At 36.5% G+C, this 27,679-nt stretch overlaps 2 protein-coding genes across 2 annotated transcripts; both read right to left on the bottom strand.

Annotated features, from left to right (window-relative positions):
• Positions 1–1,307: 1,307 nt before the first annotated feature.
• LOC133333604 (uncharacterized) lies at positions 1,308–8,386 on the bottom strand. Its single transcript, XM_061541915.1, has 7 exons — positions 8,143–8,386; positions 6,196–6,347; positions 5,947–6,129; positions 5,500–5,886; positions 1,957–2,249; positions 1,754–1,899; positions 1,308–1,672 (listed from the first exon to the last, which is right to left on the bottom strand). The coding sequence occupies exons 1-7, from the start codon at positions 8,384–8,386 to the stop codon at positions 1,308–1,310; spliced, it is 1,770 nt and encodes a 589-aa protein (XP_061397899.1).
• A 5,525-nt stretch (positions 8,387–13,911) lies between these two features.
• LOC133333603 (uncharacterized) lies at positions 13,912–17,086 on the bottom strand. Its single transcript, XM_061541914.1, has 3 exons — positions 16,163–17,086; positions 14,116–14,295; positions 13,912–14,040 (listed from the first exon to the last, which is right to left on the bottom strand). The coding sequence occupies exons 1-3, from the start codon at positions 17,084–17,086 to the stop codon at positions 13,930–13,932; spliced, it is 1,215 nt and encodes a 404-aa protein (XP_061397898.1). The 3' UTR covers positions 13,912–13,929.
• Positions 17,087–27,679: the final 10,593 nt, after the last annotated feature.

The raw sequence follows: 27,679 nt of genomic DNA, 5'->3' as shown, positions 1-27,679 counted from the left end.
AGATCAAGCTGTCTGTATAAACGAACTTAAGATCAAGGAGTCTTCATGGGCGAGATGAACGTCAGGGAGTCTTTTTAGACAAGAAGGTCAGGAAGTCTTTATAGTCGAGCTGAAGTTCAGGGACTTTCTACCCTGATCTTCAGCTCGGGTCTTTATAGCCGAGCTGAACATGTGGGAGAGGTCAGGAAGTCTATATAGTCGAACTGAAGGTATGGGAGTCTTGATAGACGAGCTGAAGATCATGGAGTCTTTTTACACGAGCAGAAGGTCAGGAGGTCTTTATAGACGAGCTGAAATAGGAGTTTTTTCGACGAACTGAAGAGAATCTTTATATGTGAGTTGCTGGTCAGGGAGTCTTTGCAGGCGCGCTGAAGATCAGTGGGTCTTTTTAGGCGAGCTGAAGATCAGTGAGTCTTTGCAGACGATCTGAAGATAAGAGAGTTTTTTAGACGAGTTGTAGGTCACGGAGTCTTTACAGAAGAGCTGGAGGTCAGAATCTTTTAAGACGAACTGAAGATTGAAGGTCGGGGAATCTTTACAGAGGAGCTGAAGATCAGGGAATTTTTAAAGATGAGCTGAAGATCAGGGAATCTTTAAAGATGAGCTGAAGATCAGGGAGTCATTTTAGATGAGCTGAATCAGAATCTTTTTAGACGAACTGAAGATCAGGTAGTCTTTTTATACGAGTTGAAGATCAGGTAATCTTTACAGAGGAGCTGAAGATCAGGGAATCTTTAAAGATGAGCTGAAGATCAGGGAGTCATTTTAGATGAGCTGAAAATCGGGGAGTCATTTTAGACGAGCTGAAGATCGTGGAGTCTTTTTAGAGGTTATGGATATAAGGTAGGGTTTTTGGACGAGCTGAAGATATGGGAGTTTTTTTGTTCGAGCTGAAGGGTGTCTTAATAGACGACTTTAATGGGATTCTATAGACGAGCAGATGATCAAGGATTTTTTATAGACGAGCCGAATGTCAGGAAGGTTTTATAGATGAGCTGAAGGTATGGATTATTTTAAATGAGAAACTGAGGGCCAAGCTATCTCTATGGACGAGTTGAAATCAAAAGGCCTTTATATACGAGCGGAAGTCTTTATAGACGAGCTGAAAGTCAGGGAACCTTTTTAGACAAGCTTATGAGAACGAAGTCTGTATAGATGAGCCACATAAAAATATATGTTTTTTTAAAAATATCCAAAAAGAAATTTAGCATTATTTATTTCCAGAAATTTAAAAAAGTTAATATTTCCCGTCGTAAATTTGATTTGAGTTACATTGAATCGAAATTTCCGAAATTGAAATTCAGTATTTACATGCCATCGCCAGCACCACCATCTGATGCCCCACCTCCAGCGACCGATGATGAAGGTGCATTATCTTCGGTACTATTTTTCGATTGCATCGAATAACGACTACCCAACGAGACACGACTACGACGTTTGCGTACCGATTCCAATGATTGAGAGCGTTTCTTTAAGGCGATCTCTTCTTCATTGATGGCCAGACAAAATTCAATAAAAGAACAGAGGCGGGCGTTATGTAAACGTTGAGCAACCGATAATGCCTCCTCTAGGGCCTCTTTGCCACGTTCGATTTTGTGTAGGGCGGCGTGAGCTTTAACAATGAGCATTATGCTGACAAATTGCCAGATAATGCTATTGCAGATTTTCGATTCTAATGTTGATGAGAAGAAGAAGAGAGAGAGAGGGCGAAGAGTTATTATTATGAAAGTTCTTCTGATTATCCCAATCTTACCCTCAATGGCTTTACGTGCCCACGAACAACATTCATCAAAATGACTCTGTTTCAAATGGGCCCGGGCAATTTCATGCAGCAAATAACATTTCTCTATCGAGTAACGTGCAAAAATCATACGCTTCTCCAGACGGGGTAAAAATTTCCTAAAAAAAGGATAATCTAAATATATTTCAGGTTATGTCTTAAATTATGCATCTTACTTGTAGGCAATCAAACTATAGTCTGGGGCATCGGGTTCTCGATATGTGGACTTATCACCAAACACAAATTGCACAATATCTTTATATTTGTCGGTGGGCATTCGTAACAGACGCAGAAGTCGTTCCTTGCCATGTGTCTCTAAAATATCATCCATTAGGGTATAACCATCGGCATGGGCCAGAGCCAGGATGTTGTATACCTCATTGATAAATTCAAATTTCCAAGGCATTACACGTTGAGTCTTGAGGACGACATAATCGCCCATTACTTCTTCAACATATTTGGAGAGTTTCTGAAAAAGGTCAGGTCAGATTGCGTTGGGAAGAAAAGGATTAATTTTTAAGGAAGTCTTTACATACGAGGTAAAGGCCAAGGGGTCTTTATAGCCGAGCTGAAGGTCAGGGGATTCTTATAGTGGAGCTGAAGGCCATATAAACGAGCCGAATATCGGGAAGTATTTATATAAAGACTCCCTGAAGTTCAGGAAGTCTCTATAGGCAAGCAAAAGTTCAGGGAGTATTTATAGACGAACTGCAGGTTAGGGAGTCTTTAGAGAAGAGCTGCAGATCAGGGTGTCTTTAGAGAAGAGCTGAAGATCAGGGAGTCTTTATTGACGATCTGAAGTTCGGGGAGTCTTTAGAGAAGAGCTGAAGTTCAGGGAGTCTTTATAGACGAGATGAATGCCAGGGAATTTTTATAGACGAGCTCCTGACCCTCAAGGTCTTTATAGCCGAGTAGAAGGCCACGGAGTCTTTATAGTCGAGGGTAGGGTTTGGGAGTCTTTATAGGCGAACTTAAGTTCAGGTAGTCTTTTAAACGAGCTGTAAGTCAGGGTATCTTCATAGACGTGCTGTAAGTCAGGGTGTCTTCATAGACGAGCTGAAGGTGAGGGAGTCTTTACAGACGATCTCAAGACCCTGAAGGTCAGAAAGTCTTTATAGCCGAGCAGAAAGCCACGGAGTCTTTATAGACGAGGGTAGGGTTAGGGAGTCTTTATAGACGAGCTGAAGTTAAGGGAGTCTTTTAAACGAGCTGTAAGTCAGGGTGTCTTCATAGACGAGCTGAAGGCCCTGAAGATCGGGGAGCCTTTATAGCCGAGCTGAAAGTCAGGGAGTCTTTGTAGTCAATCTGTAGGTGAATCTTTAAAGACGAGCTTAAGGCCAGGGTGTCTTTATAGATGAACTTAATACCGACCTGAAGGTTAGGAAGTCTGTGTAGACGGGCTGAAGATCAGACTTCATGGCCTTTAGCTCGTTCAGGGAGTTGAAGCTGAAGGCCAGGAGATTTGACAAGGGAATTCGAGTCGAGTTGAGGATCAGGGCGTCTTTGTAGGCGAGCTGAAGTTCAGGGAGTCTATATAGACGAATCTGAAAGGAATTAGGGAGTCCAGCGGAAGGTCCGGGAGTGTATATGGACGATTTGAAGGTCAGGAAGTGTATATGGGCGAACTGAAGGTTAGGGATCCTTTATAGTCGAGCTGAAGATTAGGGAATACAGCGGAAGGTCAGGGAGTGTATATGGACGATCAAGGTTAGAGTGACTTTCTAGGCCAAATGCAGACCTGAAAATTAGAAACTGAAGACCGAAATCTATACGAATGATTAGTAGACCTCGGATTTTTGCATATTTTTTATGCTTTATCCGATTGGACTCAAATTTTGTATTTAGGCGTTTCATGCTTTAATTGATCGATATTTGGGGTCATGTCAAAAATATGCAAAAAATATGCAAAATATGCAAAAAATATGCAAAAAATATGCAAAATATGCAAAATATGCAAAAAATATGCAAAATATGCAAAAAATATGCAAAATATGCAAAAAATATGCAAAATATGCAAAAAATTTGCACGGTATGCTAGGTCGATATGCGATAAATATATGCAAAAAATATACAAAATATGCATTGTCGATATGCAAAATATGCAAAAATATGCAAAATATGGAAAAATATGCAAAAATATGCAAACATATGCAAAATATATGCAAACATATGCAAAATATGCAAAAATATGCAAACATATGCAAAATATATGCAAAATATGCAAACATATGCAAAATATGCAAAAATATGCAAAATATGCAAAATATGCAAAATATGCAAAAGATATGCAAAATATATGCAAACATATGCAAAATATGCAAACATATGCAACATATATGCAAATATATGCAAAATTTGCAAACATATACAAACATATGCAAAAATATGCAAAATATATGTAAAATATGCAAAAGATATGCAAAATATGTGCAAAATATGCAAAAATATGCAAAATATGCAAAAATATGCAAAATATGCAAACATATGCAAACATATGCAAAAATATGCAAAATATGCAAACATATGCAAAATATATGCAAAAGATATGCAAAATATATGCAAAATATATGCAAAATATGCAAACATATGCAAAATATGCAAAATATATGCAAAATATGCAAACATATGCAAAAGATATGCAAAATATATGCAAAATATGCAAAAATATGCAAAATATGCAAAAGTATGCAAAATATATGCAAAATATGCAAAAATATGCAAATTATGCAAAAAATATGCACGGTATGCTAGGTCGCAATATTAAAGATAGAACTTTGAAATTTTGCACATATATTATTATTACTCCTAGGATGTTTGGTATTGGAAATGGGATATATCGGTCCACGTTTTAGTATATCGCCATATAACGGCTATATATGTTTGCATGTTTTATACATATATTTAGCAAATTTTTCATAATGCCCCAAAAATCTAACAGTTGAACCATGAAACGCATACATACACAATTAGATTTCTATAGGTTAAAAATAAAGAACGCACACAAATTCGAAAACTACCATGCTTTTTTTTTTGATTAAAATGATTGCATATGGGAAATATGTTGCTCATATTTGCACATATTTTGCATATCTTTTGCATATCTTTTGCATATTTTGCATATATTTTGCATATATTTTGCATATTTTTGCAAATGTTGCATATTTTTGTATATTTATTGCATATCGACCTAGCATACCGTGCATATTTTTTGCATATTCTTGCAGATATTTTGCATATTTATCGCATATCGACCTAGCATACCGTGCATATTTTTTGAATATTTTGCATATTTTAGCATATATTTTGCATATTTTATGCATATATTTTGCATATTTATTGCATAGTGACCTAGCATATTTTGCATATTTTTTGCATATTTTTTGCATATTTTGCATATTTTTTGCATATCTTGTGCATATGCAAAATATGCAAATATGCAAAAAATTAAAAAATATGAACCCTTCAAATAATTCTAAATCATTTGAAACGAATTTGTGTCCAATCAGAATTTCGATATCTTCATTATTAAAAAATATGCAAATATGCAAAATCCGAGGTCTAATGATTAGTTAAAGGGAATCTTTAAAATACCGTCTGAAAAAGAAATTCTTTGGGACAATTAGGATTGGGACGTCTCCGCAGATTTAAGAAATATTGCTATCACAAAGGATAACCTATTATACGAATTAAATGTAACAAACATTTCCCAAAAACCTTACATCAATATCACCCTCATCCCGGAGACGACGTATTGTACGCAACTGTGAAAACATTGTCCGCCTAGTTTGATATTGGACACGATTCAAGTGTTCTTCCTTCCTCTTCGAACCGATGCGTTTATTGGGACATTTCCGCCATTGTTCCGTATAGAGGGGACTGCGAGCTTGTAACATTTTCAAAAATTTCTTCAGCACATCATATTTTGTATTGCATAGGTCACGCAGAAACGGGGTGGATACCTTCGATTGAGGCCAGAGAAGATTTTTATTTTCACGTAGCTGCTTCAGAAACAACACGTCTATCCAACTTTTATTGAAATAGATTTGATTGAAGACTTTGAAGGCACGATGACGGCGTGCCAATTCACGGGGTGACAATAGAATTTCCTATTAAAAATATATAAATTAAAATGAGAAATATTCCATGGTACCCCCTTTTGAACTAACCTCCTTCTCCAAAATACTCAGAACATCACATTTCTCGTCTTCCTTCATACGTTTCCATAGCGGACGTGTATCGACATGCTGTGATCGTTTATATGCCTCCAATACCTCATCGAAATATTTGCCATTTTTTATAATAAACGGACCCAAAGTGTCGCCGAGATTATCTTTGAAATTTTCATCGACCTGCCAAATGTTCAAAGAATTTTTAATGACCTCAGAATTTCAATTTTGGTAACCAGGCGTACTTACTACAGTCAGCCGATTCAGAAATGCGGTAACTTTTTTGTTACAATACTTCCGTGTGTTATCGTGCAATTCCACTTTACAATTTTCAAAACGATTTAATTCGTACAAGGCGTCACATATCTCCAAATTTAGCGGAGCATTATAATCATCCAAAGCTGTAAGAATGACAATTTTAAAAATGTGGAAAAATGAGATTAGGCATAAAAATGCGAATCTCTTAGCTTATGGGCTAAGCTATAGGCGAGCAGCAAAAGCACTAATATTATAGGTAAGCGGCTAAGGGGATCAGCTATAGGAGATCTCATTTATAGGTGAGTCTTTATAGAAGAGCTGAAGTTCAGGGTGTCTTCATAGACGAGCTGAAGTTCAGGGTGTCTTTATAGGCGATCTGAAGATCAGGTCTATATTGACGAACTGGAAGTTCTTTAAAGACAAACTGAAGGTCAAGGAGTTTTATAAACGAACAGAAGGCCAGGAAGTCTTTATAGAGGAGCTGAAGACCGAGCTCGTAGCTCATGTATAGCAGAGCTACTAACAAGCTCAGTTATAGGTGAACTGGTAACGAGGTCAGCTTTAAGAGAGCTACTAATGAGCTATCAGGTGAACACCTAATGAGCTCAGTCATAGGTGACCTTCATACGAGTTCAGCAATAGTTCAGCTCCTAATGAGATCAGGTACAAGTGTGCTCCTAACGAGCTATATGTGAGCTTCTAATGAGCTCAGCCAGAGGTGTGTTTATTACGAGGTCAGCTATAGGTGAGCTTATTACGAGGTCAGCTACAGGTGAGCTGCTAACGAGCTCACCAATATGTGAGCTCCTGATAAGCTGGGCAATATGTGAGCTCCTACTGAACTCATCTATTGGAGTGCTCATTTATAGGAAAGCTCCTGATGAGGTCAGCTATACGAAAGTCCTGATGAGCTCAGCTATAGGCGAGCTACTAATGAGCTCAGCTATAGATGAGCTCCTAATCAGCTCAGCTATAGATGAGCTCCTAATCAGTTCAGCTATAGATGAGCTCCTAATGAGCTCAGCTATAGATGAGCTCCTAATGAGCTCAGCTATAGCTCATCATATCGGCAATATGTGAGCTCCTACTGAACTCATCTATTGGAGTGCTCATTTATAGGAAAGCTCCTTATGAGGTCAGCTATACGAAAGTCCTGATGAGCTCAGCCATAGGAGAGCTGCTAATGAGCTCAGTTATAGATGAGCTCCTAATGAGATCAGCTATAGGCGAGCTCCTAATGAGATCAGCTATAGGCGAGCTCCTAATGAGATCAGCTATAGATGAGCTCTGCTATGGGTGGGCTCCTAATGAACTCAGCTATAGGTGGTCTCCTTATGAGCACAGCTATATGTGAGCTTCTAACGAGCTTAGCTATATGTGAGCTTCTAACGAGCTCAGCTATAGATGAGCTCCTAATGAGCTCAGCTATAGGTGAGCTCCTTATTAGCTCAGCTATAGGTGAGCTCCTTATTAGCTCAGCTATAGGTGAGCTCCTTATTAGCTCAGCTATAGGTGAGCTCCTTATTAGCTCAGCTATAGGTGAGCTCCTTATTAGCTCAGCTATAGGTGAGCTCCTTATTAGCTCAGCTATAGGTGAGCTCCTTATTAGCTCAGCTATAGGTGAGCTCCTTATTAGCTCAGCTATAGGTGAGCTCCTTATTAGCACAGCTATAGGCGAGCTCCTAATGAATTCAGCTATAGGTGGTTTCCTAACGAGGTTAACTATAGGTGAGCTTCTAATGAGCTCAGTTACATGTAAGCTCCAAATGAGCTCAGCAATATATGGGGTCCTAATGAGCTCAGCTATAGGAGAGCTCCAACGAACTCAGCCAGACGTGAGCTCCTAACGAACTTCCAACTTAGCTCTGCTAAGATAAATATATCGGCTCCGAAATATCGAACTATTTTTGCGACTTTGTCAGATTTTGCTTTTCATACCCAATGCTGCTCGGCCATCATCCAATGCTCCTTCGGTTTGGGCTATATTTCGCTTGCAACGACTTCGAAAATATAGCGCTTTCGGATCATCCGATTGCAGTTCCAACGACTTGTCATAATAATGTACAGCTTTGTCCAATTGTTGTTTGTGTGTGTAAAATAGGCCCCAATCACGATATATAACCTGTTCCTGTTCCGGTGTCCAGGCTATGCGTTCCCATGGTTGTAAAGCCGCTTCCACCATTATACCGTTGTATATATAAAAAAATCGAATAAAAAATAAATGCAATATTGAATACGAAAAATATGGAAAATTATTTGAAATATTTCAGTTTAAAATTTTCTGAAAGTATATCGAACACTAGAGTGGGTTGGAAGTTCGTATAACCGACTGCCTTGGTTGATGGACGAGTTAAAGGGTTGGAAATATTTAAAAGCAATCTGAAGTTTTTATACACAAACTAAAGAACAGGGGTTTATAGCCGAGCTGAATAACATTTCTTATAGGCCTCCCGAAGACCGAGAGTCTTTATTTAAAGGCCGTTGAATTTTAAAAAAGCGATCAGATATTCTTTACAGGCGACCTGAGATTGTATCATTTGTATACTCAATGATATACTTTCCACATCCTAGTCTTTATCACAATGGGCTATATTCCACTTAAATGGATTTTGAAAAATCTATATTTAGATTTTGAAGAGTAAAATGCATGTGGAGTATGTATAGACCGGATATATTCAATTCTAGGAGGATTTATAAGCGAGCTGAGGGTTTGATAATGAATTAAAAAAAACGTAATTTTTTGATATTTCTCTTTCCCATAATTAAAACGATAAACATTTAATAATTTAGTTCTTTTAAAAGATTTATTTTATTTTTATAATTTTTTTTGTTATGAGAAAGATGTCTTGTGATGTGATTCCTTATTTAAATTAATATCCATTGTTTTTTTTTAATTTTCTGTTACTAATATTAATTTATATTATCGTTTTCTTGTTTTTTTTCTTACAAAAACTAATTCACAAATCGAATATTCGTTAAAATGTTATCGTTTGTTTTATTTTTAGCCGAAATAATATTTAACAACTAAAACAACTAATAATAAAATATTTATGAATTCAACATTGATCTATAACAGTTATTTTTTTTAAATTTTTTAATAAATATTAAAATCCACTTTTTTGTTATTGGTTTAAATAGATATTAAACGAATGATTTTAAATTAAAAGAATTTTGTAATATTGGTTTTTGTACAATTGAGTTCTTTTCTTTTTTGTTTTAATGTCAATTTAATTATTTTTTCAATTTTTCATTATTTTTGGGTGGGGCATGTAAAAATGTTGGATGTGTTCTGGTAACATTTATATTTTAAAAAGAAAAATTGAAAAAAAAAAACAGTTTCGTGATTCTTACAAGTCATGGCGTTCTCTATTACAGTACGTTTACTTTGTATCAGATTTCGTTAACCCAGTGGGTTTAAGTTGTCAATTGTATTGTGTATATATCAAATAAATCACCATGAAGTAGGTTGACCCGGTAAAAAGTTTTAATGTAAATGCGGTTTAAATTCATTCCGAACCGAACACTACCCTCTATAAGCCAACACCCGTACTATGCTTTTCGATAGGCAAACACCAAATATTCAGGCTAGTTTCGCGGACCTTGCAGCTCCTGGCAGACACGCTGCTGAAGACTTTCATAGATATTCAACTGTTCCAATCAGAACTTCAAACCCACATAATATAGCCTCTGTTCATCATTATAGACCATTAGAACTAATAACTGCAGGCTATTTTTATCTACGAGCTGAAGTGAGTCTTTAAAGACAAGATCTTCGGTCAAGTTTATGGCTGAAAATATTTTCAGTATAACTCCAAACATCTCGGAAATATTCACCCTATGAGCCTTATAGATAGATCTACTACCATTACAACTAATAGTTACAGACTCTCTAGAATCGTTATAATGGAATAAAATGTGATTAACAACATCTTTCGAAATTCACAATCGGAATAGCGTCTATATGGACGAGTTGAAGATGGGCTTTGAGGAAGAAGTGATGTGAAGTTTGTAGTTACGAGCTGAAGGGAGTCTTTATAGACGAACTGACAGCAATGTTGATGGACGAGCCGAGAAGGAGAGAATCCATATAGACAAGCTGAAGTATGGGCAACAGTTTTTCAAACACCTTACATCAATATGTATCACCATGTGAAAACATCGCACGCTTGTTTGACATGGGATTCGATTCAAAATTCCCTTTTTTCCTCTTTGCACGTTTATTGTGATATTTTTCCATTGTTCCCTATAAAGAAGGAAGTTCTTGTAAAATTGTCAAAAATTTCTTTAGGACATCGTATTTCGAATATATCCCGCAAAACGGTGTTGTAACTTCCGATTAAGGCAGAGAAAATTTTTATTTTTATTAAAGTACCTCCCATAAAAAAGGTCCCGCCTAATTGTGGATATATTAAAACTTCCAGCCTATGGGCTCACTTTTGAAATAGTTCCCATATAGAATTACCTCTTGGTTTTTGGGCTTACCCGAATTTTCCCTCCGAAGTGGCATTCCTGGAGGATGAGAAAAAAAATTACAGAAAATGTTTGATATGGATCCACTTTTTTGGAAATAACACCAATCTTAATCTTCCGCCAAATTTTCTGTATTTTTAGAAGATCTTAGCTGGAGTTTCCAAATAAATGCATTAAACAACCACAATTCAAAGGTCTCGCTTAATTGTCGGTATATTTAAGTTCGTACTCGAGTTTTCCAGTCTTTGGCGCCCAGTTTTGAAATAGACCCCATATAAAGTCATCCGAAATTTCTCACCGAAATGGCATTCCTGGAGAATGAACAAAAAAGAGAAAACTTGTAGAACGTTTTAAATACGGGGTTTTGCGCGGGAGGCGGACTTGGTGCCCCTAAATAGCCAATTCTACATAAGGCCTTAGATCAATTCCCACCTAAACTGACCTCCATAATGTAGAGGTGATAGGCAATTTCGAGCCCATTGATGTTTCACAGTTTGCATTACGGGTACCGACTGTTTTCGAAAGGAGCCTTGTTATTACCTGTGGATATCAGTTTTTCAGGCTTAGTTGTCAAGTCTTTGCCATGATTGACCACAAACCCTCACAGAACAAACTGACCCATGGAAATATCAAGACTTCTCGATTGAAATAATTCCTTTTCCTTTTTAAAAAGGAACTACTTCTTTAATATAGTTCCTTTACTTCATATAGTTCCGAATAATAGGTAATTCCATTGACTCTCTCCCTTTCTTTTTGTTTTTTTTTTCGCTCATATGGTTCCGTGTTGTTAATCTATGTTTAGTAGAATATTCAGAAGCTCCAGAATTCAACTGCAAATTTATGAGCTAATTTTTTACAATGTGGCAGCATCTAAAGAACGTACGAGATCAATGAAATGAACGATATCACAAAAAGGAACGAGACCAAAAAATGGAACTACAGGAACTAATGAACTGCACCTAGTTCGCATCGTTACTTTATGTGGATAGTTCCAATGAACTTGTTTGCTCCGGAAGATGAGACAGGTGCGGGGGTCTTTTGTGATGAGCTTTCAAACTAAACAAAAGCTAATTCGTTTTTAGCATTCATGAAAGCATCAGAATTTATCAAGGATCTAAGCATTAGTGTCTCACGACGGGTGACTTAATCTGTCAAGCGGCCCTAATTGTAATCATGTTATGTTTCCAGGTCATAGCGTATCGATGTGGACCGCAGTCAATATAGTAATTGATGCTACTCCCATACCTTCTATTTTGGTAAGTTTCGCATCATTGACCGATGGAAAGAATTTAGAATATCAATCAGGTCATTGAAGTAACGTGACTATCTTATAGAAAATTCATTTTTATTTGAGTTTTTCCTGCAGGGGCGATGATCATTGAATTTTTTTAAGGGGACCCCCCCCCCATTCTCGGGGTCAAAATTTTTGTTGACATAATTCGAATCTACACTGATTAAGGAATGTCTCTACAAAATTTCAAGTGAAAATCTCAAGAACTCTTGAAGATATATCCGATTTATTGTGTCCGCATCAAGTGACGGCTGAAGGGCTTCTCAAACTCTAAACGCGTTTTTCTCTAAACATTTTTTTGCGAATGGCGGGCACGATAACTCAAAAACTAATAATCCAATCGGTTTCAAATTCTGCAACGTTTCTCTGGGAGTGTATAGCTCTCGTATGAACTAGGATAAATCCAATCGGTGAAGATCTTCCTTATTTTTTAACTTGGTTTTTGGTCAAAAATCGGCGATTTTCCAAAAATATTTTTTCAAAGGTCCACCATTTTGTTAATTTTAGAGCGAAGTCAATAATCCTAGTTCATACGAGAGCCAGACATGTACTCTTTCTAACACCGTTGGAATTTTCGGATTCCGATGTTCCAGTGAGGAGTTATCATGCCCGCCATCAAAAATAAGGACTTTTCTTTAATTACAAAAAACAACAACAAAACAATAACAAAATTTTGTTGTAAATTATTTTTCTTCTCTTTTAAATCTTTAATTGTATATGTGTAAAGTTACAAACCTTAACAAGCATTGGTATTGATTTACCAGCCCACTGAAAATCTTAAAAAAATAAAATCGAGAAGGGGGGGGGGTTCCCTTAAGTCAGAACCCACGTTCCCACCATTATGCGACGCGTTTCACCATCAGGCATATTGGGTTATAAAAATAAAAAAATATTCAATGACCATCGCCCCACCAAGCAAAACTCAAATAAAAATGAGGAGTTTCGACCAACATGGCCATAATGTAGTATTTTGAATTCTCATCCTTCCAAAAAAAAAAAAAAAAATCAATCTACGTCCACTTTTTAAGGATTAGGTTAGGATTCTATTCGATTTGGCTGTAATTTGGTTCTGAATTTAATTCAAATCTTCCTACCAAAAATTTACAAGGGAAAAACCCGCCATATAATAGGTCCCGAACGATTACATATATTTTAAATGTTCAATTCATGGTGGAGGGAATAAAAAGTTTGTCCACTTCCAACTTAATGACGTTGTTCTATTTTTTTATGTATCTTTTTATTTTTACGTTTTGTTGAGTGTTACAATAGTATCCGAGAGTAGCGCTCTTCCAATCTAATACATCCTCGATGACTACACATCATTCAAAAGTTTTCAAATTTGTAATTGTGTTTATTGTTTTTTTTTAAATCAATTTCTTTATTAATTTATAATTTGTTTTTTGTTGTTGTATTTGTTTTCTTACATTGATTTCTTAAATCTTTATTAATAATAATTATTTTTTTTATTTTTTAAATTTCTCTTTATTTTATAATGCCTTTCAAAATGTTTTGTGTTTGTGTGGAAGGAATGGTTTAATTTCATTTTTGTAACTTATAATTTAAAAAATAACTTTTTCTTATTTAAACAATTTGTTTCTTTTTGTGTTTGTATCATTTTTTTAATAAGAAATAAATTAATTAGAAATATTTCAACTATGATTATGTTTTTTTGTTTTGTTTTGTGTTAATTGTATTTTTGTGTATGCGTGTGTATTTTTATTGTGTAAGTGTAGATGTGTGTTAAGTGTAAGTATTTATTGTATTAGTATCACTACATACATTAAGTAAGTATCCTAAACTATAGTTTTTTTTTAATAATAATAATAATTTTTTTTCAAAAGTTAAAGAGAAAACCTAGTAAAAATATACTAAGTTTTACAAAAAGGAAACGTAAAATTAATTCTAAAAATCTAAGGAAACAATTTGGGGGGACATTTCTTATAGGTTAGGGGAGATATTAGTAATTAAAGCTTTGTATGTTTAACAGTATCGGTCCAATAGTTTTGTATTGTCATGGCCTCCAATGAATTTAAAAACGAATCATTATCCAAGCTATACATTTCATCTGAATTATCCTGCAAGGAAAGAATAGAAGAGAAAGGGAAGGTGTGAAATTTTTATTTTCAAAAATAGATTTTTTCGATACTCACACTAACACGCATCGTGCTATCGTCGATATAAACACTGGAGTCCGGCTCACTTAATGCCTGAGGCTTATTTAAGAATCGACGACGATATAAAACCATACCTATGGTACCCACTGTACAGCAGATACCGAATACTGTAAAACAGATTGCTGATATTGCACCGACATCCATGAAATAGGCGCGCTGAAAAAAAAAATTGTGAAGCATATTTTAAGGGATATTCTTTAAGATGGAAATGTTTATGGGCGGGAAGAGCTCTGGAAGATTTGTAGAAGGACTTATGATCTCCTAGAAGGTTTATATCACGTCTCTAGAGGTGCTGCTTATAAGGGGATAGTACAATGTCCTCAGTAAATATGAGATCAATACCAATAACGGCATTTAGAAGTTTCCCTGATTATAAAGTCTCATGCCGGACTTCGTCTACCATCTGTGAAGTACGTGTAGAGGGTTTTCTGCCACTGGAAGATCTTTTTTCTATAAAAGTCCTGTCCAGGGACTTCTGTCTACGGAAGAGCTATATTATGTATAATATAGTATGCCTGAAGAAGATCGTATGCTTATAGACCTGAATAAGGTTTGCTGACCATAGTCTCTTGTCTATTGGAGACTTGTAGAAGGTATTTTAAACCTGCTAACTATATTCTGCCTTGTAGAAGGTCTTTTAGAATTTCTTCTGCCTATAAAAGTATGTAAAACGTATTCTGGAGCTTTAGAAGACCCGTAGAAAGTTTTCTGCTGAAGGTCTTCTGGCTATGTAAGACTTGTAGAAGGTCTTCTGACTATAGAAGACCTGTAGAAGGTATTCTGGCTATATAAGACATATAGGAGGTCTTCTGACTAAAGAAGACCTGCAGTAGGTCTTCTGTCTATAGAAGGCCTGTAGAAGGTCTGCGGAAAATATGAGTCTTGTAGAAGGTCTTCCGACTATAGAAGATCTGTAGAAGGTCTTCTGGCTATAGAAGACCTGCAGAAGGTCTTCTGCCTATAAAACGGTATGTAGAAGATCTTCTGTCTTCTTCTGGCTATGTAAGACTTGTAGAAGGTCTTCTGACTATAGAAGACCTGTAGAAGGTATTCTGGCTATATAAGACCTATAGGAGGTCTTCTGACTATAGAAGGTCTTCTGACTAAAGAAGACCTGCAGTAGGTATTCTGGCCTGTAGAAGGTCTGCGAAAAATATGAGACTTGTAGAAGGTCTTCTGGTTATAGAAGACCTGTAGAAGGTATTCTGGTTATAGAATACCTGTAGAAGGTATTCTGGTTATAGAAGACCTGTAGAAGGTCAGACTTGTAGAAGGTCTTCTGACTATAGAATACCTGTAGAAGGTAGTCTGGCTATACCTGTAGAAGGTCTGCAAAAATATGAGACTTGTAGAAGGTTTTCTGACTATAGAGGATATGTAGAATGTCTTCTGGCTATAGAAGTCCTGTAGAAGGTCTTCTGACTATAGAAGATCTGTACAAGGTCTTCTGACTATAGAAGATCTGTAGAAGGTCTTCTGACTATGGGATACCTGTAGAAGATCTTCTGTCTACAAAACATCTGTGGAACGTCTTCTAACTATATTAGACCGGTATGACTTTTTCCTATAAATTACCTGTAGAATAACTGTAGAAGGTCTTCTACCTATGGAAGACGCTCTTAGCAAATTTCCCGTCTATGGAAGTCCTGATATTCTGGCTATAGGCGACCTATAAAAGGTCCTCCTATCAAAGTCATGAATAATTTAACTGTATTCGGAAGACCTACTGAAGATCTTGTTCTGCTGGTTACAAAAGATCTGTTGAAGGCCTCCTGTAGGAAGGATTCCTTCAGAAGACCTTAAGTATATAGAAGACCTGCAGAATATCTCCTTTGTGTAGAAGTCTTGAGAAATTCTTATTTCTTTAGAAGTCTTGAAAATGTATTTGTGTCTTGGAAGGTCTTGAGAACATCTGCTGTCTTCTTCAGAACGACTGAGAAGGTCTTCTGCTCATAAAAGTCCTAAAATTTGCCTTCAGTCAAACCCCGCACCCTTCCTTCCCTCCCAAAAACGACTCACTCACCTGTACAGACAACGCTTCCGACGATATATTACTCTCTTCGCTGTCATAATCATTGACAGTCGTCGAGGCCGAACGTGTCAGCAAATTTTTCGATTCCGGCGAATAATTGATATAACCGGGCGGTTTATAATCAGCCGATAGGCCCTTCGATTGTCTGCGTCGTGGTTCGTTTTCATCGCGACGCAAATCTTCAGATTTGTGAACATTTTCCAAAGTGAATGGGAATTTGTCATCGGTAACTTCGGTGGTGGTGCCGGTGGCTGTTACACTTAAGGGTGGCGGTGAAACGGCCGCAACAGCAGCATCCATACTTCGCAGCCAATCGCCTGGTGGTGATGATGGCCTTGTGATTTTTGGTGTCCCCGGCGGCAGTTGTGTAACATTATTGGCAATGAGGGCCGATAAAGAATTAACCGAGGTGGCCAAAATTGAGGCTGAGGCCATCATTATGTTGGCCTTTAGCCGACTATCTGAGGAGGGATTATTGAAGTCTTCCGTTTGTGACATTGTGTTGTTGGAACCATCACTGGCATGGAATGGTTCTGTAAAATTTGTGTAATTATTATGATTACGCACACCATTGGAATGAGATGAGCTGTTGTTGCCGCCGTTCACATTGGTTGTGGGTGTACTGGCCATGGTTGTCGACAGGGTAGCCGTATTCATGTTGCTCATATCCTCTGCCGATCTTTTCATTTCATTTTGTTTTCCATCATTTTGCTGGTTTGTTTCTTGTTCCTCCTCCTCCACCTCTACATCTTCCAGATGCAGAGGTTTCACTTTATCTGAAATATCCGTATCGGCATTATTATCATCCTCATCATCATAGTAATAATAATCTTCAAAACCATCGGCAAGTTTTTTGTTATTATTTTTCAAGTTTGACATTTCGGTTTCGGGTGTTAGAGGTGTGGTATTTGACATCGGTTGTTGCGTTGTGGCACTAACACTTTGTAATCGGGTCTTTTCGTCGCCTCCATATGTGGTGGTAGCAGCCCTTGCCGCTGAGGCTACTGTGGATGCATCACCGAACCATGTCAGTGTTGTCGAGGCCTGATACAACTTTGTCACCATTTTCTTTTCCTGTTCATGTCGGTTACGTTCCAGTGAACTATCCAAACTTGGATATGCGTGTACAACCATAATGTGGGACATCAAGAGATCTGGGGGAGGAAAGAAAATTAATATGAAATTACTGAAGAACTAATTAATTCGATAAAATATATCTTATATATCAAAAATACGCTCAAAAAAGACCTTCAGTAGAATACCAGCTTGCAGATCTTTTCTAGATGTCCTACAACTCTCTTATTGAAAAAAAAAACTTTTATAGATTATGAATGAGCAAAAACTTTACAGATCTCCTTTATTAAATAATTTCAAGAGGTCTTCTTTAGAGAAAATATCTTCTAAAGGTCATCTATGGGCGACGACCTTCCGTCTTCTGTTGTTATAAAACTTTTTTCAGGTCTATATACATAAGTATAAGATAAAATATAAGACTTCATAGAGGTCTTTTATAGACCGTAAGATCCTGCAGGCAGAATACCATATAAAGTTCCCTATAGGCAGATGGTCTTCCACACAGGTCTTCTGCAGACAAATGAACTTCTATGGACAGAAGACCTTCTACAGACCTAGCAGAAGATCTTCTATAGCCACGAGAGCTTCTACAAGGTCTTTTATAGACAGATGACTTTCTGCAGGTTTCCTATAGCCAGAAGACCTAGTAGAGGTTTTGTATTATTGTATTATGCCTATATACATTCATTACGAATCTGTAGATCCTCCACAGACTATGATTTTTTCACTTGTTCTACGAAATTTATTTAAACAGAAGACATTCAACGGGTAGATCACAAGTTTTCTATAGAAGAATACCTTCTACAGGTCTCCTATAGTCAGACCTTGCACAGATCTTCTGTAGTCGAAGACCTTTTAGAGAATTTGTATATATAGAGCCTTTTTCAGGCTTTCTCTATACAAAATAACTTCCACAGATCCTTCATAAACAGAATCCCTTCTGCAGGTCTGCTATATACACAAGAGGTCTTTTACAGGTCTTCTTAACACCGAAACTTTGCAGGTTCTCTATGAAAGAAAAATTTCTACAATTATTCTATTCACAGAAGTCCGTCTATAGGTCTTTTATATACAGACAAACTCCCACCGTCCCTTTAGAGACTGAAGGCTTTTTACATTTTTCCAATTGGTAAAAATACATAATTAGGTCTTCTACATTTTTCATGTAGACCGAATCCATTCTATTGGTCCTTCACTGACAGTTTTTTTTACATGATAAGCAGAATATCTTATATAGGCAAATGTCCTTCTGTAGGTTTTCTATTGACAGGAGATATTGTACAAGTCATCTGTAGATGGAACAACATCTACAGGTCTACTATAGTCGGAAGACTTACTACAGGTCTTCTATAGACTCCAATACTCAGATGAATTTCTACAGAACTTCAGAATATATTCTACAGATCTTCAATATGGAGAATAAATTCTACGGATACTCTTCAAAAAGGCTCTATTTTATATGTATTTTATATGCCGAAATGCTTCTGCAGGTGTTTTAGCCGGAAGACTTTCTAAGATCTACAGATCGTAGACTGGTCGTCAATACACATAAACATTTCCAAAGGTCTTTGAAAGATATTAAAATTATGGTTTTATACCATATGTTTCTTGGAACCAAATTCGTCGTTTCTATTTTGTTGTTATATTCCTAATGATTATGGGAATATCAGGAAGGCTTCGAATGCATTTCATATGGAGTAGGATGTATGCCTCTTTTCCCGTTGTGAAAACTGGACCATAAGTGGAGCATAAGGCTTCCACAAAACATTGCAATCTTACTCTATTGGCCCTAGAGTTAGTTTCGTTAATCATTGTTTGCCCTAGGCAATGAGACCGTCATCTATCGTTGCCTAGGAACAATAACCCGTTGAATATTGTGCAGAGGTTGGTGTTCTTGCTAAATTTAGAGTTGCCATTTTTCTCTGGGTGTCGATATATCCTCTCATATCTATTTTTGTATTATCCTCCTGTGTTGATGCCAAAGTTGGCTATAAGAATGTCGGGGTCCTTTCGGATGCATTTTATCTGAAGCCGGTTATAAGACTCTTTTTTTCCTTCCTCCGTTGGGATTTGTACCCTTTTGCTTGGTAGTCCGGCACACATTCCACTTCGCTGCTCCAACTCCAAACTTTGAACATTGTAATAGTTTTACCGTACTTAAATCAAATGGCAGTGATCTGCAAATATAGTATCTGGTATCTGGTTTATTTTATCTCTGTTATTCTTCTTGGGACCATAGGGCTTGCCCAAAGTATCGACATATCTTATTGGATTAGTTCTGGTGCTGGTTTTGTTAATCAAAGTTTTTATTCCGGGTAAGTAGATTATTGTACAGCTGGAGCTTGTTCTAGTTGATGGGGTTGCCATCTATCGTTACCTAGATTCCATGCCTCCTTGAATTGAGGTCCTTGCTAACTTAGTATTGCTATATTCCTATGGGTGTCGCTATATTCGTGTTATCCATCTGTGTTGATGCTGAGGTTGTTTATAAGAATGTTAGGGTTATTTTGGATACATTTAAGCTGGAGTATAAATATGAACTTACATCTCATATTTAAAATTATTAGATTTTTTCTTCCACCTCTAGTATTCGAACCCTGAACATATCTTCTTGAATTTTTGCAGTAGTTGGGATTCTTTCTTATTTAGTGTAGCAATTTTTCCCTAGGTTGCGCTATCTTCTGCCATTCCTTATTATCCTCATGTATGATGTGGAGGTTTTTATTACAATGTTACGGACCTTTCGATTGCATTTCATTTGGAGTGGCATTTAAGCCTCTCGAAACCTTGTTTGAAAGAATTTTTCTTTATTAGCTGGGATTTGAACCCGGAACACATCGGTTTGTAGTCTGGCACACAATCCCCTTCCAAATGATGTTTTTGCTAAACCTCAATCGATCCACATTTTTTTAGAAATTGTAAATCCGATATCAATTGAATTGATTACCCAATTCAATCCAAACTTGACCCATTGTAATACATTTATCATACCAAAATGAAGTCTGAATATGGGGTCAATCGGTCCACTTCTTCTGGCACCTCCTCCGCAGTGTCAAAATTTTGAAATATTATAAATCCAATACTAAACTAATAGATTTTCCTATTCGATCCCTACATTGATCAAGTTAGAAATGGGAGCTATCGGTCCGTTCCTTCTGATACCTATCCCACAAAGTACCAATATTATAAAAAAAAATCGATTTGATCCTATCAATCGTAATGTTTTTACTAAATCCAAGATCGGTTATCGGTCCACACCTAATTTTCATTACTTGAAAGATTTCAGACATGTGTTTTCAACCTACTTGGTTCTGATTTTATATTTTGATTTCTTCTTGGGTAGTAAATTTGCATACCAAAAATTATAAAAATCGGTCGATCTTTGGGTATAATCTCCAAATAAAGATCTAGCCCTATTTCATGAGCATTGGCGTATTTTAAAAGCGAATTGGCCTCATTTTAACATTACGAAGTGGTTGACAAAAATGTATCACGTCTAGCTTCCATATACAAGGGTCTATCGTTTTTAGGTATTTTGAATGATGAAGGGGTCCCGGCCGAACTTAATGACGAATTTACTTCTTAAATTTATAATAACTTATTTTCAAGAATACTCACTACAACTTAATGTTATCCAGAACCAATGGGACCACCAATAGAAGGTCATGATGTACTCCGTGAGATGTTGATATTGTTAATGAAAGGAGAAACTGCAAAGAAACGATAAAATAAAGAGAAAGGAATTATTGTTATTGGAATTATTGTTATTGCTATTTTTATTATTTAAAAAATGTGACAAAGGAAACACAGGAAAGTGAATCACTTCCAAAAACAACAACATTAAATGAGGTTTACAGAAAAAAACTATAGGAACGTATTATACAGCCAAAAATTGCATCATTGTCATCGTCGTATGCGACGCAGTTTGTCTGTCCGTCAATTACCAAATGCTTTAAACGTGTCGAATAAACAAATTTAATTTTCAGGTAAAGGTAAATACATTTTTGTGGTTGTTGTTTGTTACCTCTCCACGACTTAATCACCACGATAATGGTGCTGATGATGATGATGATCATTGACATTAACTGACTGCCACAGCCAGTAAGGCAGCGAGCCTACCAATACCAACGCCATTCGGGGGAATACTCTTTGCTGTACTTATAAATTCCAAGCGCGGGAGTAACAACTCTGAATGGATGAACTCAACTTTTTAACACATCACGGTTAAGTTATAAAAATAAATGATAAACCTTAAGCGTTTGAGAAGAAAACATTACATGAAAACAAAAACAAAAAAAGTATGAACATAACAACAACACGGCATCGTCATCATTATTAGCAGTAACACTAAGCAAATAAACTGAAAGGTGTTTTGTATAGCAGGGTTGGGGCATACATTTGGGGATCAAAGGTTTTTGTATGGGTTATTTCGCATTAGTGAATATTTTTGAATTTTGATCTTAAAATATTGTTTGGGTTAGAATAACGTTGAGATATGGGGGGATTATTGTTTATTAAATGAATGTTTGTTTGGAATCATTTTTCAACCCTGCTACACAAGTATAATGCTAATGCATTTACCATTACTCAAAAAATTCGACACACAACTATGTTGTCAGGGTATTATAGATTTGCGCAGCCCCAAGAGTTTGTAACGCCGCGAAATATTGGTCCTAGACCCACCTTTAAGTATACCGATCGTCAAATCTCGACTAGCTGAGTCGATCTAGACATGTGTGTCCGTCCGTTCATCTGTCCGTCCTTCTGTCCATTATAAATTGTAAACACGATACAGGCCACAGTTATCCCCAAAAATGTTGCATTTAGGATGGGTTCTGGCCATTGAAGACCCCTATTGTTTTTGGTAAAGATCGGTTAATATTTTGGGGATGAAATGGACCAAATACTTAACTTTTGTCGGTTTTTCTGGTCGCTCTAGAGGCCGCAATTATGGCCCGAACATCGACATTTGGCATGGAGAAGGGGATCGGGCCAAAGAATAAGTATGCCTTTTTTGATAAAGATTGGTTAATATTTGTCAATGGACCCTGACTTTTGTGTGAAAATTATAAGCCCCTGAAGGACATAGACCCGACAAGAGGAGTTGTCGATCTTTAAATCGATACTAATTATATTCCTATATCTCCACCGGGAACTAACCGTATGTGTATTTCAGTATTCATTCCTTATAATGTAGAACAGTCGGATTCGTTCGAGTTAAAAAAAAATACAGTAAGGAAAGTAGTAAAGTCGGACTAGGCCGACTATATGATACCCTGATACCACTTTGGGTATATTCGACAATGTATTCTAACAGATGTCGCATTTTCGAAGGAATATTGACATACAATGGAACGATATCAATCCGAACATATGCCATTCTGCAACCTATGCTAATTTTTTTTTTTCATTCGGGCAGATTAAGAGTCGTTTGCGTACAATGGGACAAATTTATGCAAATCGATTTAAGGGAACCCCACCCATTCTCGATTTTAATTTTTCAAGATTTTCAATGGGCTGGTGAATCAATACAAATGTTTGTTAAGGTTTGTAACTTTACACATATATAATTGAAGATTTAAAATAGAAGATAAATAATTTACAAACAAATTTTTGTTATTGTTTTGTTGTTGTTTTTGTGATCAAAGAAAAGTCCTTATTTTTGATGGCGGGCATGATAACTCCTCACTGGAACATCGGAATCCGAAAATTTCAACGGTGTTATAAAGAGTACATGTCTGGCTCTCGTATGAACTAGGATTATTGACTTCGCTCTAAAATTAACAAAATGGTGGACCTTTGAAAAAATATTTTTAGAAAATCGCCAATTTTTTACCAAAACCCAAGTTAAAAAATAAGGAAGATCTTCACCGATTGGCTTTATCCTAGTTCATACGATAGCTTTACACTCACAGAGAAACGTGTAAAAATTTGAATTCGATTGGATTATTAGTTTTTGAGTTATCGTGCTCGCCATTCGCAAAAAATGTTTAGAGAAAAACGCGTTTAAAGTTTGAGAAGCCCTTCAGCCGTTTCTTGATGCTGACACAATAAATCGGCTATATCTTCAAGAGTTCTTGAGATTTTCATTTGAAAATTTGTAGGGACATTCTTTAATTAGCGTAGATCCGAATTATATCAACAAAATTTTTGACCCCGAGAATGGGGTGGGTCCCCTTAAAGCAAAAATGATATACGCTATTTGGTATGCCGCACTGTATCTCAATTAGACAACCCTTCGAAATATATATGAAAGCTATGTTTGCATCGGCATCAATTTCTAAAAAAACACAATAACGCCATTCTAGTCTCTATTTGATACGTTGATACGGACAAACATAGGAGTTTGCTGCACCATTTACATTAAATCGGACGAAAATATATATGAGAGCTATATCTAAATCTGAGCTGATTTTCACGAAACTTAGCAGACATCATTCTAGACCCAATTCAGTACGATGTGCCAAATTTCGTGCAAATCGAAAGATATACAGGGACTTTAGTACACCATTTACATTAAATCGGACGAAAATATATATGCGAGCTATATCTAAATCTGAACCGATTTTCACGAAACTTAACACACATTATTCTAGACCCAATTCAGTACGCTATGTCAAATTGCGTCCAAATCGAAAGATATACAGGGACTTTAGTACACCATTTATATTTAATCAGACACAAATACATATGGGAGCTATGATTAAGAAAAATCTTATTGATAAAAAATATCAGTGCTGTCACATTGACTCCCATTCCATTAAATTTATTTGCATTCATTTTAAACTATTCATTTTAAATAACCGACTTTTTATAAAATATCTTATATATATATATATATATATAGATTACAAAAATAATTGTCATCTTATTTGATGACTGCCTTTACATGCTAATTTTATGCACGCAATAATTATAACATTTTTATTTAATTTTATCTTGATTTTGTTTTGTTTTTATATTAGTTAGTCATCAGGTCATTCACCTGTCACTTTACATTGTCATTTAATATTGTTGCACGATTTCCCCATATTTGTTGCGTTTTAATGGTGATAAAAAAGAAAAACGCCAATTACCCATTTAGGGCTTAATCTAGAATTGGAAATCCACGCCTTTTGGTAGGTCATTGTCTCATTCACCATCTCCGACTTGGTTATATCCGAAAATATCGATACCACAAACGAAGTCAATTCAAAACAAACACATGCCTTTAACAGCGACATTTTATGTGAAGATGACGTGACACCTCCACACGAATGAATCCGCATTGTATGGGTGTGCTTTTAGCGGTTTTTAAGAAAAAACGCAATAATAAAAAATTACAATTATTTTAATCGTTTTGTATATATCTTAAAACCGATTTATATCTTAAAACCGATATATCTATGAGGACCATTTCAATCGTATCAAAATGTATATTCTCTCATAATCATATCGACAATTAATACAGTATGTTAAACCGCATACTTTTCTATTGATCTGCTACCCCGTAGTAGTTTATCATAAGTCAATTCTATAGTTCGCCCAGAAAATATTTCTATGCAATAAAAATTATATAATATCTGTATAGTCTTACTCATAATAAATATTCCAACTTTTCATACAAAATTCCATACACCCCAATGGGCTTGCAGACATTCCGACCGAGTTCACAATGAGGTGACACAATTGTTTAACAATATTAAATGTTGTAACAACTACCCGACAAACGTCGGCTAATGACATTGTTCAGCTGCAGCATTGCATTGTTATCGGATTCTTTGTTTGGCTATTTCTTTCTTCTTTTATTTTGTTTACGTTTTTATTCATGTTTATTAAGCATACGATATTACCAAAATTCATTGGTGGGGGATTTTTTTACATAACTACCATTTCAAATCAGCCATCGATTGGTTAGTTTGAAATAATTTGTGTTACATAGTTGTTATTTGTGTCGATTTTACATGCTACGAAAATTGGGATTTGTTACTGATTTGAATTATAAAGTAGCAAATTATATGAATTTAATGAATGGTTGTATGTATGTGGAGGAAGTCAGTAGTGTATTGTAACTTGTATACATATATTAAAAATATATGATTTTATATAATTCTATACAAAAGAAATGCTTTTATGTTTTTTTTGTAATGTTACGTATAGATGTAATTCTTAAACAATGTTGAACCAGTTTTTTATAATTCCTTTATTGAGGTGTAATCCATATTTGTGCCAACAAGAGTAAAATGATTGAGAATTATCTTCGTGAAGTTATAGTGAAAGTTTTTTTTTCAGAAATAAATAGGTAATTTACTCATTAAAAAATATAAATAAATAATAATAAAATTTATTTTTAAATAAAAATATATTCTATGGAAAACTAAATTGGGTGACGTAGGGGATGACAGATACCAAGCAATGGCTCTGATTGGCTTTGACATGGCGAAGCCCAGGCTTATCTTGGTCACTCTTTCATCTCAATTGTGGACACAGACCTCCCCGCGGTGTCACCTGGGGTAACTACTTTAATCATCCATTGAAATAGTGATCTGATATGTGTTAGTTGCCCACACTCGGAAAACCCCTCTTACTATGAAAAAGCAACAAAAAATAAAACCCCCCCAATGTTGACGGGTGGTCGTATAAAGGACCACGATCTGCGAATCTGCACATGGAATGTGCACACGTTGTACAGACGCAGTTTTCACCTTGGCGGATGTACTCTAGAAGTATAAAGTCGATATTACTGTCATACAGGAAATGCGATGGAAAGGGACTGGCGTAAGTAAATCAAGTGATTACGTCCTGTATTATAGCTGCCATGAAACGTGGCGTGAATTTGGCTGCGAATTTATGGTTAATAGAAGAATAAAAGACCTCGTCTCCAGATTCACTCCAGTATATGGGCGAATTGCTATAATCCGTATAAAAGTGAAATTCTTCTACATCAGTCTTATTTGCGCTCATGCCCCGGCGGAAGACAAAGATGAGCAAACCAAAGATATATTTTACGAACGCCTAGAAGCAGCATATGACCGCTGCCTTGGACATGATATTAAAATTCTGCTAGGAGATTTTAATGTTAAAATTCGGAAGAGAAAATATTTTTGGTCTCATCGTCGGAAAATTCAGCCTCCATGGATAAATGTCGACATGAGGTTGATTGACTTCTTGACAGCAAAAAACATGGTATTTAGCAGCTCCAGATACAAGCATCTCGATTTACAGAAGGCCACCTCGATTTCTCCTGATCAAGCAACAAGAAATCAAATTGACCATGTTATGATAGACGGACGGCATTCGTCCAGTATTTTAGACATTCGATCGATACGAGGAGCGAATATCGATTCGAACCATTACCTTGTGGCAGCCAAGATTCGCACCTGTCTTAATGTAGCAGCAAAGGTGCGATCTAATTTAACACGGAAACTCGACGTCGAAAAAATATAGCAAATTCATACTCCGCTCAACCTCCCTGCAAACTACAGCAAAAGCAACACTTGGGTACCAAAAATCACCATCAAGAAACCCGTGGTACAATCAACACGTAGTAAGATGGAAAATTTTCGGAAGAAAAAGAGAAATGTGTTTTCAGAAAAAAGAAGTAAAAGCAAGAAAAACGTGAACGTGAGCAAATCGAGATGTACAGGAGTCAGAATGAAGTCCGGAAATTTTACCAACGAGTAAAACACCAAGCCGAAGGCTTTGGTGCAGGCACATCCTCCTGTAGAGATGAAGAAGGAAACCTGGTGAAGAAGGAATCCTGAATAGCTTCTAGTATCAAATAGTGGCGTTGAAGAAGATACCCCAGAACCAATAAAATATGATGGTATAGATTGTATTCCACCAAGCCAGAGTAGCAATTAATCGGTGGAAGAACAACAAAACAGCAGGTGCCGATGGGTTACCAGCCGAACTATTCACGACTGGTGGTCAGATGATGGTCAGGAGCATGCACCAGCTGATTAGTACAATTTGTCTAGAGGAATGTATGCCCAATGAATGGAACCTCAGCATCCTGAGGTTCTAAGGAACCTTTACATCATATATAAAGTTCTATCCAGCGTGCTGTGTGAACGACTGAACCCAATGGTCAATGACATTATGGACCATACCAACGCACCTTCAGGCCTGGCAAATCCACCATTGACCAGATCTTAACTCTGCGCCAGGTCGTGGAAAAAACATGAAAAACACATCGACACATACCACCTATTCGTCTACTATAAAACCGCTTTTGACAGCCCTATCCGCACAGAGGTGTATAAAGTCATGTCTGCATTCGGCATTCCTGCAAAATTAATAAATCTATGCGGATAACTTTCACTGGCACAATGTCACCAGCTATTGTGGGAAAGGACCTAACGGAGCCCTTTAATGCCGAACGAGGATTCAGACAAGGTGACAGTTTGTCGTGTGATATTTTTTAACATCCTGCTGGAAAATGTCATACGAGAG

The sequence above is a fragment of the Musca vetustissima genome, unplaced genomic scaffold (genome assembly GCF_032173495.1).
Source record: "Musca vetustissima isolate MV318-11 ecotype Yass unplaced genomic scaffold, APGP_CSIRO_Mvet_v1 utg51507, whole genome shotgun sequence".
NCBI lineage: Eukaryota > Metazoa > Arthropoda > Insecta > Diptera > Muscidae > Musca > Musca vetustissima.
This window is presented reverse-complemented; position numbering and strand designations above follow the sequence as displayed.

Coding starts and splice junctions, on each gene's coding strand:
- LOC133333603 (XM_061541914.1), bottom strand. CDS start 17,086: ATGTCAAATACCACACCTCTAACACCCGAAACCGAAATGTCAAACTTG. Junction 14,296..16,162: donor CGGAAGCGTTGTCTGTACAG/GTGAGTGAGTCG, acceptor TTTTTTTTTCAG/CGCGCCTATTTCATGGATGT. Junction 14,041..14,115: donor ATAGCACGATGCGTGTTAGT/GTGAGTATCGAA, acceptor CTTTCCTTGCAG/GATAATTCAGATGAAATGTA.
- LOC133333604 (XM_061541915.1), bottom strand. CDS start 8,386: ATGGTGGAAGCGGCTTTACAACCATGGGAACGCATAGCCTGGACACCG. Junction 2,250..5,499: donor GGGATGAGGGTGATATTGAT/GTAAGGTTTTTG, acceptor GACCTTTTTCAG/AAACTCTCCAAATATGTTGA. Junction 1,900..1,956: donor TATAGTTTGATTGCCTACAA/GTAAGATGCATA, acceptor TCCTTTTTTTAG/GAAATTTTTACCCCGTCTGG.